At 36.0% G+C, this 10,221-nt stretch overlaps 1 protein-coding gene across 1 annotated transcript; it reads right to left on the bottom strand.

Annotated features, from left to right (window-relative positions):
* Positions 1-4,385: 4,385 nt before the first annotated feature.
* On the bottom strand, positions 4,386-9,795 carry IL2 (interleukin 2). Its single transcript, XM_035023130.1, has 4 exons — positions 9,424-9,795; positions 9,273-9,332; positions 6,607-6,753; positions 4,386-4,765 (listed from the first exon to the last, which is right to left on the bottom strand). Exons 1-4 carry the CDS (start codon positions 9,568-9,570, stop codon positions 4,655-4,657), a joined length of 465 nt encoding a protein of 154 aa, XP_034879021.1. The 5' UTR covers positions 9,571-9,795; the 3' UTR covers positions 4,386-4,654.
* Positions 9,796-10,221: the final 426 nt, after the last annotated feature.

Below are 10,221 nucleotides of genomic sequence, written 5' to 3'. Positions count from 1 at the left end.
AGAAACATACCTCCTTGAGCACTAGGACTTAAAAATGACAAAGCTATGGTTTTATTGATTGGAGGTAAAATTTTTTCAAGTGAGTAAGTATAATAATGAGAGGGACCCCTTTTACTTCTTCTTGATTGCCAGACTTGTGCAATCCATCGGGAGAGGCTGTATCATATATTGGCTGCTGATTTAACACAAATAGTGCATCCTGTAGGACCATACCTCATCTACACGATACTGTTTTCAAACAGGTGTCGTAAGTGAACCCTCAACAGGCTATTTCACTCTCTTATCAAGCTAACTGCTTCTGAATGATGGGGTACATAGTGATATCAGTGAAATCCATGAGCATGATGCCATTGCCACACTTCTTTTGTCCTAAACTATCTTCTTTGTTTGGAGGCAGTGTTGTGATGGAGAAGGCATTCCATAAATCTAATGGTGGTGCTGCAGAACATGAAGCAGAGAAAGAAAATCTGAATTAGAACATAGATCTATCATTTTGAGGACAAAACAGTGTTTACTCCATAGTGATAGGGATCCATATAATCAATCTACCATCTGATAGCCAGCTGGCTTCTCTGGGGAATCGTGCTGTATTGAAAGGTCAGCATTGGCTTATGCTTTTGGGAGGCTGGGTACTCAACAGTGGCAGTAGCCAGATCAGCGTTTGTGAGTGAAAGACCATGTTGTTGGGCTCATACATAGTCTCCAGCCTTGTTGCCACAGCCACTTTGTACATAGATCTATTGAGTAAGCACTAGATTAGCCACAGAAAGGAGTTGGCTGGCATTCACAGGGAGGGTCATCTTATCCATTTGTACAATGAGAGCCTTCTTTATAGTGGGACATTAATATTTTTACGTTCTCTGCTCATTCAAGAGGTCCATTCACATACCTCTTCCCCAGACATCTTTGTCATCATTTTTCCATTTCTTTTTCAATGTATGATCATCTAGTGAACTCATTTGTCACTTCCCATAAGTCAGTTCTAGATCCATACCTATGTCCATTTTTCCTTCTGCATGGAGTAGACAAATGCACAATTTTGAATAGGATTATAGTTCTGGGATCATCCATTTTCTGGCTGATAACAGCATCTGATGCAAATCCATTTTTAAACTAGGTTCTTATTCCTCTCTTTTAATTTGTAATAGGAAGCTCCCCAAGAAGCCAAAAGAATGGACTGAGAAAGAAAGGTTAAGTCAAGTACCATGAGATTCTAAGCTGCCAGCTTATGCAGTTTAGTTCTCCCTCCTGGACCTGTTCAAACCTACACAACTTCATTTTATGATGAAGTGCTGCTCTGTTCACCCAATGTTGTTTCAGTACATCAGTTAATAAATGGCCCATGATGGGAAGTTCAGGTGACATAATCACTTGGTGTCCTGTGGTCAGATATCTTTCTCTACTTCATTTTTCTGATACATCCTTGATCTTTTGGAGGACTTGTCTCCCTTCTTCTACCAAACATATGTCTTGCTCAGGCACTACCTCTGTTATTTCTCATCATATCCAATTAGCATAACATCACTAATGCAATGGACCAGCATGATATTCTGTGAGATAATAAGATCAAATACTCTCCAGACTAATTATAACAGAGCAGAACTGGTTATATCCTTGGGACTAGACATATAAGGTATTCTGTTGCTCATTCATGTAAATGCAAATGGCAAGAGCTAGAGATTGCCAGTCAACTAAGCTGTCTTGAAGGGAGTCCTTAACAGTGTGCTTCTCTGGCCACTACAGAGGTATGTCTGTAGGGTAGGGTCTGTGATCCCTTTGGACCCTCTTAAGATGGACTCAGGCTAATGTTCCATCTCTCACGTGGCCTCCATAAGCTCCAGGCTGACTGGAGGCTCTCAGTGGAGTTTCAGAATTACAGGGTACCTTCAGAGCCATTAACTAATAACCTCCAGAATATCTAGACATTCCCCATTCCTCAGTAAATGGTCTCCCTGGCAAATAGCTCTTCCAAAATGGCTTGGGAGAAAATTTCACAGTATATATCTGTGGACATATTAGGGGGCCCTTCCTTAAAGGGATCTAGCCTCCTTGGAGACCAGGTCTAGGAAATGGCTCAAGTCTGGGAACTAGAAAACAGGCCATGAATCCCAATTATGGTGATTTTTCAATTATTTCTGCCTAGAAGAATTAGAATCTTTTAATTTTTAGGGATCTTGTCACCAGTCAGTCACCATTGCAAATCTCTTTGGATCCAGGCACTTTGATTAGCACTTTGCCCTATGGTTTATTGTAGTTAGTGATTGCTTCCACCTTGTCTCTGAGGGCTAAATGCTGTCACCTGGACTTTATTACTCCAGGGTTCCATTATTCTCAGATCAGGGAAACCAATTCCACTGCACCACCATCTGTCATTCCTGGTTTAATGAAGAAAAACCATCACACAACTTTGGTGGATGCTAGTGTCCCCCTTACCAATGCATTTCTTAATATCTTCCTAGGCAAGATGAGAAGACTGCACATAATAGATCCATTCCACTTTTCCATTTCCCTGGTCCTTTGGACTCTGTTCTACAGGGAAACTCTGGCATCTAAATATCATTTAAAAAGGCCACTGTGGAGTCCAAGAATTTATTCAACCAACTAGTAATGCCATTTGCAAGTTATCATTAAATTTTGAATCCCAGGGAGTTGCACTGATCTAAAGTATATCAGCCTACACATGATTTAATTTTCTCCCCTGTTGGTCTAAACACCTTTTATCTCACTGCCTCAGTGATGTTGACATCTTAACTTTCATTTTAGGCCTAGAGGTAATGAAAGGTGGTACAGGTGAGTTCTGAGGAAAATTTTCCTTAATTTGTGAGTCATTGGAAGGTTTTTAAGCAGAAGAGTGATTTTTCCTTGAAAAGAATACTATTAAAGAAAAAGAGAGTGCCTGGGTGGCTCAGTCGTTAAGCGTCTGCCTTCGGCTCAGGTCATGATCCCAGGGTCCTGGGATCGAGCCCCGCATCGGGCTCCCTGCTCCACGGGAAGCCTGCTTCTCCCTCTCCCATTCCCCCTGCTTGTATTCCCTCTCTCACTGTGTCTCTCTGTGTCAAATAAATAAATAAAATCTTTAAAAAAAAAAAAAAAGAAAGAAAAAGAGGTTGCCTCTGTCAATAGGATGTTTAGAATTCTCAGCCTCTCTTTCTGGCAAGATATCTACATCTCCTATCTCACGATCTCACTCCTTCCTCATTCTTAGTGTAAGAAACCTAGAACGCTTAAATTTTTAATTGGCGCTATACCTTTACAGACCTTACATCTGGCTCTTGGCTTTGTCCTCTGTCATATGTGCTCTGACTACAGGGGATGAACGACTCCTTCAAACCTGCTAGCAAGGACTTCTGGTTCCCCATGCATGTTTTTAATTGTATATTCATAAGTTATTTTTAACACCTCTTTTCTCTGAGACCATCAGAAGAATCTAGGTGATAATCATAATTTTTATAACTGTTGTTATTGTAGCAATTAAATGTCATGGCCATTTGATCTCACACATGTCCTCAATCTGCATTTCATCCTGTGCTACCATTGATGATAATTTGAGTAATCAGGATGCTAGTACATCCCATAGATCATTATATTCCTAATGAACCCACTCCCAGATCTGATTTTGATGGTCTATTTCTTGGGGCTATTTCTGGCATGATTACTGTGTTTGAGCCGTAAAAGAGATGGCATTCTCAGAATAAGTCAAGGAGGATCTAATAAAGAGACAATTTACCAAACTATGGTCATGGTATAGGGAAGCTGCAAGGGATAATGCAGTACCCTAGAGCTAGTAATGGTCGAAGTGTTACTATCCCTAGGGCTGAAGGGAGGAGTGGAAGGAAAAGTTAGCAGAACCCAGAAGGAAAATGTCTTGAGAGAAACTGGGTTCTTTGGTTGGGAGGCATAGCCATCCAGAGGCTACTTCACATGGAGAGTCAGGGGATATCTTCTGTCCCTCAGACATCCTACCAGAACTCCCCAGTGGTGGGACCTACTGGAAATCCAGAGGGCAGGGGAGACCTTTGATATATGTTATACAGGTGAGCCTCCTGACAGCACATTGTAAGATGCTGGAGAATGGATAGGGAGGCACACCAATTATATGAAGAGTTTCAGTAATGTGTTTGGCATCTTGTTTAAGGCATAACCTGAAGAAGGAAAGTAGTGTGATTTGATGAGGTTTTCTCAGACTAGAACTAAGGATCCAATCAGCTTATGAAAGGAGAAAGCAAGAACTTTGAGAAGCCCATTTCCTATTCCACATACCTCTCCAGGGGAAGAGTGAGTTTTGTAAGCATCTTAACTATCTTATGAGTTCACATGAGTAATTCAGAAATGTTTTACTCTGTGCTGCTATTCCCAGGATAATAAATGGCTGGGCTTGTTTTTATTCATCAACTTTATTAAATAATTTTATTAACTGATCTACATAGATAGTATATTTAACAATTCAATATAAAAAAATAAATATTTTGGGATAAATAATTTGAGTTTTTAGAGCCCCTAGGGCTTACAAAAAGAATCTTAAAAGATCCATATTTATCATATGAAGTATAAGAATAATAATTACAAAAGGTAGCAAACCATATGTCAAAAAAATAAATATGAATTTTAAATATTTCAATAAATAGCCTGGTATATTTTAAATAGGAGACAATTATCAAGTCAGTGTTGAGAAGATGCTTTGACAAAAAGTAATCCATTTGTTCAGAAATTCTGTAATGGTTGCTGTCTCGTCATCATATTCACATTTGAATCTTGTTTCAGATCCCTATAAAAGAAAATTTTAATTTTTTTAGTTCAAGGTAGCTTCCCATAAATAGTTATTCTCAGTTGAATAACTTATGACTGATGCCCTTTACTTTCAAGTATGTTTAATATATTAATCATTCATATTTTCCTGAAATGATCAAAAGGGCATGTCAAAAAGTTATATGTTGATACCAAGTGATAGTAGCATACATATAAACTAGGATTTTTCTCATTTGTCAATTCTGTCCATCTCAGTGAGCACAAGAATTCTTTTTCCTGAATTGTATACAGGTAAACATTTTAAATAAAAACAGTTCTGGACAAATATTTCATTAAATGCTGCATGCAGAATAAAGTTGTTAAACCTCTCTTCCTCTGGGCATATATCTATTTATAGGTTATATGTATACAGTCATATACACATTATACTTCTTTTTCAAACCTTAAGTCTCCTATTATCTTAACTTTAGTGAATCTCCCCATAGTTCCCCAAAGCAAAAGAGAACTAACCCAGAGTATGTTAGGATAAGCTTTTGTTTGGAAGAAATTTGTGTGAAGAACATTTTCATAAATATTCATACCCACTCCTACTCCACCTTAGTATTAATGCAGGTGAGTTTCCCAATTTTTAAAGTCTAAATATTAGAAATTTTGTTCTGTGGACTGACTTTTTAGAAATTAACCTCCTCTGCTGATAGGAGCTATTTCAACTCTACCTCTAGCTGACAAAATATTTTGAAATATAACAAGATAAAAGAGAGGACTTTTTCAAATTGAGGTAATTCCTATTATGGAAATATAAAACTAGTAAGATAAGTATTCCCTTTAAATAACCTGTTGCAGTGTTATATGCCCTCTTACATATAATTATTTAAATATCTCTTGGGAAGGTTTAAATTTTTTAAATTAGCTTTTTAAATTTTTTTAATTTTTAAATTTAAATTTAAATTTTTAAATTTAATTTTAAATTTTTTAAAAATAGCTGACATTTACCAACTTTCACATAATTTTATCTTAATTTTGCATCAAGAATTTAGAATGAGTTTTCTGATGGTCAAAAATTTTGGAACAAACCTTTTGACACAGTTATTGTCTATCAATGTCTAGATGACATTGATTTCAATGTATTTTTTTTAATTAGATGGAAAGAAACAGTCTACTAATACAATGACTTATTTGGAAACAACTGGAATTACATAATTTTAGAAACTTAGTTCTACTGTAATTAAAATTACGCTATTAAGGATGCCTGTTAACTCATGAAGTTTGTACTTTGGCAGATGAGATGAAAAAAGAGAGCCATGAATCTCTTCACATCACCTGAGTCCCTTGTATATTTAGTATTTCCTGTGCATTTAAAAATACTTAAGTTCCTAAAAACATTACCTCTAAACAAGGAGTTAATTATCTAGCCCATTGGCCATTTTAGTAGTTTCCAGTGTTTTAGATAAATTTCTTAGTCCTTCCACCAAATAATAGGGAAAACGCATCCTAAAACCTTTCAGGTAATTAGTATGGGTTATTCTGGAAAATGATCTGAAAGAATTAGAAAATATGTAACAAAACCTGTCTGCTTTCCGTGAAATTCAATTGTCTTTTCCCACTCCCAGTTTTGTATTAATGTGAGAGAGAGGTGACAAGAGTGCTGGGTTATGGGCTTATCTCTGGGTGGATGGTAGGCAGAAACCCTCTAAATTATACTTCCCAGCTCCATAGTGTATCATCTAACATAAAAATGATTCATGTTCACAGTGGTCTTAAAATGCATGAGAAGTTCACAAATTATAAAAATGTTATACCACTTTAAAATGACCTTCCATTTATTTTATCTTCAGGAGGGCAAATAAAGTAATGCCTTACCTTTAGTTTCAGAAGTGTTACATTGATATTGCTCATTAATTCCTTGATGTCTGTCAAGTGAAAGTTTTTGCTTTGAGCTAAATATAGCACTTCCTCCAGAAGTTTGAGTTCTTCTGCTAGACATTGAAGATGTGTCAATTCTGTGGCCTTGAATAATAATAAATATAATTATCAGGTCAGTTTGCCCTAAAGGTCAGATTCAGAAATTAATCTCTATTTTATTAAGAGTAGTTTTTTACTATTCTCCCTGTTCTCAGCATTACTGTAAAGATGGACCAATATAGCTTATATTATAAGACTGGAAAAACTAGAGTTCATCTACCCATGTTTAGCATTAAATGTTACATAATGAGGGGCTCCTGGGTTAAGTGGCTGCCTTCAGCTCAGGTCATGATCCCAGGGGCCTAGGATTGAATCCCATGTCAGGCTCCCTGCTTAGCAGGGAGCCTACTTCTCCCTCTCTCCCTCTGCCCCTCTCCCTCCCCCTGCTCATGCTTGTGCTCACTCCCTCTCTCTAAAATAAATAAGTAAATAAATAAATGAACAAATAAATAAATGTTAAATAATGAATCAATAATTTCAGCTTAATTTGGCTTTGCCAAAAGTCAACATTTCTGTACCCAAATGCAAATCACAAAAGTAGAATTATTTTCCAGTCTGTATAGAAATTATTAGAATCAGAGCAGTCACAGCATGGAAGTATAGGATCACATTCTATAATTCTAACATTTAATAATCTAAGAGTTGAGAATCATAGAATGTTAAGGACAGAGTAGCTCTTGAATATTGTCACAATCCCAGCATTTTATAGATGAGACAATTTTAACTGTATAGTAATGACTCTCAGTATAGCAAGTCATATAACTCTCCTAATTTTTTACTTTTCTATAGTAAGTATATTAAAAAATTATGTGTTCCAACCAAATAAAAGATCAGAATATTTGAAGGACTTTTGGGTGGCTCTCCTGACTTAGACCTATACACCCACCCACCCATGTGGTCTGTTATAATGATAGTATTTCATACTTTTCTGGTCCATTATAATTTTAAAGTGTCTTCTCCCAAACAAGCCCATTTAAGTCTCACAGCCACCCCTTGAGATAGCAATGCAGTGCTGTTATCTCCATTTTACAAATAAAGAAACTAAATCTCAGAATTTAAGTGTTTTCCCAAGGTCACATGATTAGGTGGAGCCAAGATTAAATTTTAGTTCTTTTTCTTTATAGCTCTAACATAGCATCCTTTGAATTAAATGTTTTTTATAAATTTCTAAAAATTTTTTTGCAAACCAAGAATGGTGGTAAAATGAACAAATGAATGGAGCTTATCACATTACTTTGGGTTTCAAATAGATGAGTCATCATTTAGAAACTGTTAGATTTCAAAGAATTTCACCACCCTCTAAATTATGCACATAATCTCATGTTCTCTTTCTAAAAGTCTTTAAAGGGAGAGAAGATAGGACTACACCACACACATTTTATGACATTTCCATCCACTGCCCTTTCAACTTGTTACTACAAGTTCAGGGCTTAAGTTTTTGGCACAGCAACTTGGAGCTATTTCCCTCAGAAAACAGTCTAGTATCTTTATGGTGCTGGAGTTAAGAGTTTTGTGGCTCTGGTTAAGTTAAAGAAGCATCTCTTAAGTTATTTTCATCTTTCAAAGGAGTAGTTTGAAGCATAATTTCTTTCAATAGGAGATCAATGACATTGCATCCATGACCTTTAAGTCCCATTTTTTTTTTTTTTTCTGAGCTTGGATTCACCCTGGGACAAACTCTTTCCAGCACCAAGTCATGTTCATTCTCTGTTGACTGGCACAACTACTAGGAAACTTTATATTCCTAGTATAGCCATAGGAGTTTGGATGATCTGTGTTTATCTATCTGAATCCCCAAAAGACCAAATCTTGGAAAACAAGTCATATAGCATCATAAGTCTCTAGGTCTATTGGCATAAAAGATGTGTAAGTCCAAAATTTTACTTTACACTCCCAGGGAGAATTTTGCTTTTACTAATAGCTAATGTTTATATGGTATTTACCCTGTGACCGACATTGTTCTGAGTACTTTACATTTACCCATTAATCCTCACAAAACTATATGAAGTATATATATAATTATCATTCACATAAGTAGATAATAAACTGAGTCAGAGTAGGTAACTTGCCCAAGGTCACAAAAGCTAAGACATAACGGAGCTGGGAATTCAGTTCAGATAATCTGGCCCTAGAGACTATGCTATTGGCCACCACTATGTTGCCTCTCAAAGGTAGACCCTTAGGAGTTTTTCCTAAAACAATAAAGGATTTTTAAAAATAGGAAATCAACTTTGATAATTTGTGTGGTAAAATGATATAATCAAATCTCTCTCAAGTTTTACATTTTTAAATAAAAATAAGAATATAATCTGTCCCATCAATAAACTGGGGATATTATTCTTGTCTCTTCCCACTTCCTCTCCCAAAACATACAAATACATACAGAAAAATATATAGGCAAAGCTATTTTACAGAAGCTTCATTACCAAATTGGTTATTTTTTTAAATATTGAAGTTACTGATTCTTTTCCTCAGATGAAGTGCTATTAATCTAATCAGCTACAAATTTTCATATTACTTGAATTTTCTTAAGACATAAATTGAACATAGAAAGTTGTACTTACCTTCTTGGGCGTGTAGAATTTAAATGTGAGCATCCTGGAGAGTTTAGGGTCCTCATAATTCTGAGAAAGCATAATATATTTTCATTAAAAAATGAACTCCAGTTCAAAAAATTATATATAATAATTTTAGTAAGAAAGGGAATATACTCACATTAACTCCATTCAAGAGCAACCGTAAATCCAGCAGCAATTGCTCCAACTGTTGCTGTGTTTCCTTCGTAGACGAAGTAGTAGGTGCACTGTTTGCGACAAGTACAAGAGTTAGTGCGATGCAAGACAAGAGTTGCATTTTGTACATTGTGGCAGGAGTTGAGGTTACTGTGAGTAGTGATTACAGAGGCTGATAGGAAGCACTTGAACAAGAGAAGCAATTTATACTCTTAATTCTGGAAAAATATTTATGGGGGTGTCAAAATGTTTTACATATTACACATATTTTCAAAGATTCTACCTGTGTGGCAAAAAGCATTACCTTTATTTTTCCTCTTCTGATGACTCTTTGGAATTTCTTTAAACCCCCATAAACTGACTGAATGGATGTAGGTAAAATCCCTGTTGGTTACATGAGCCCACACTTAGGTGGCAGTTGTAATTCATACAACTAACGCCTTCTGTATGAAACAATTTTTCCTCCCTCTTTCTTTAAGGGGGTGGGGATACAAAAGTGGCTCATGAAAATTTTCTCTTTGTCATAAAACTTTGATGAACATGTGGAGCACTATGGTGTGGTGGACAAGAGTAAATAGTTGAAAAGAATAAATTTTTAGATTTGTTGATTAAACAGGAAGAATATTGGTTTCCTGTTTAGGATGGTTTTACCTTTTGATCTACACAATAACTGAGCTAATGCATACATGATAGATTACTTCTTACACAATTCAGCTACAAAAATTAAGACTAGAATACATAAATGCTCATTGAGCTTGAGGTACTGTTTTATGCTATTTTA

Source organism: Mirounga leonina, unplaced genomic scaffold, assembly GCF_011800145.1.
Source record: "Mirounga leonina isolate KUSES-001 unplaced genomic scaffold, KU_Mleo_1.0 Mir_176, whole genome shotgun sequence".
NCBI classification, from domain to species: domain Eukaryota; kingdom Metazoa; phylum Chordata; class Mammalia; order Carnivora; family Phocidae; genus Mirounga; species Mirounga leonina.
The sequence above is the reverse complement of the archived record's forward strand: the minus strand, read 5'-3'. Positions and strand labels throughout refer to the sequence as shown.

Excerpts from the sequence above, each read along its gene's own strand:
- IL2 (XM_035023130.1), bottom strand. The coding sequence starts at position 9,570 with ATGTACAAAATGCAACTCTTGTCTTGCATCGCACTAACTCTTGTACTT. Across the intron at positions 9,333-9,423 it reads TGCTCTTGAATGGAGTTAAT|AATTATGAGGACCCTAAACT; the intron begins GTGAGTATATTC and ends ATGCTTTCTCAG. Across the intron at positions 4,766-6,606 it reads TAACACTTCTGAAACTAAAG|GGATCTGAAACAAGATTCAA; the intron begins GTAAGGCATTAC and ends TTTCTTTTATAG.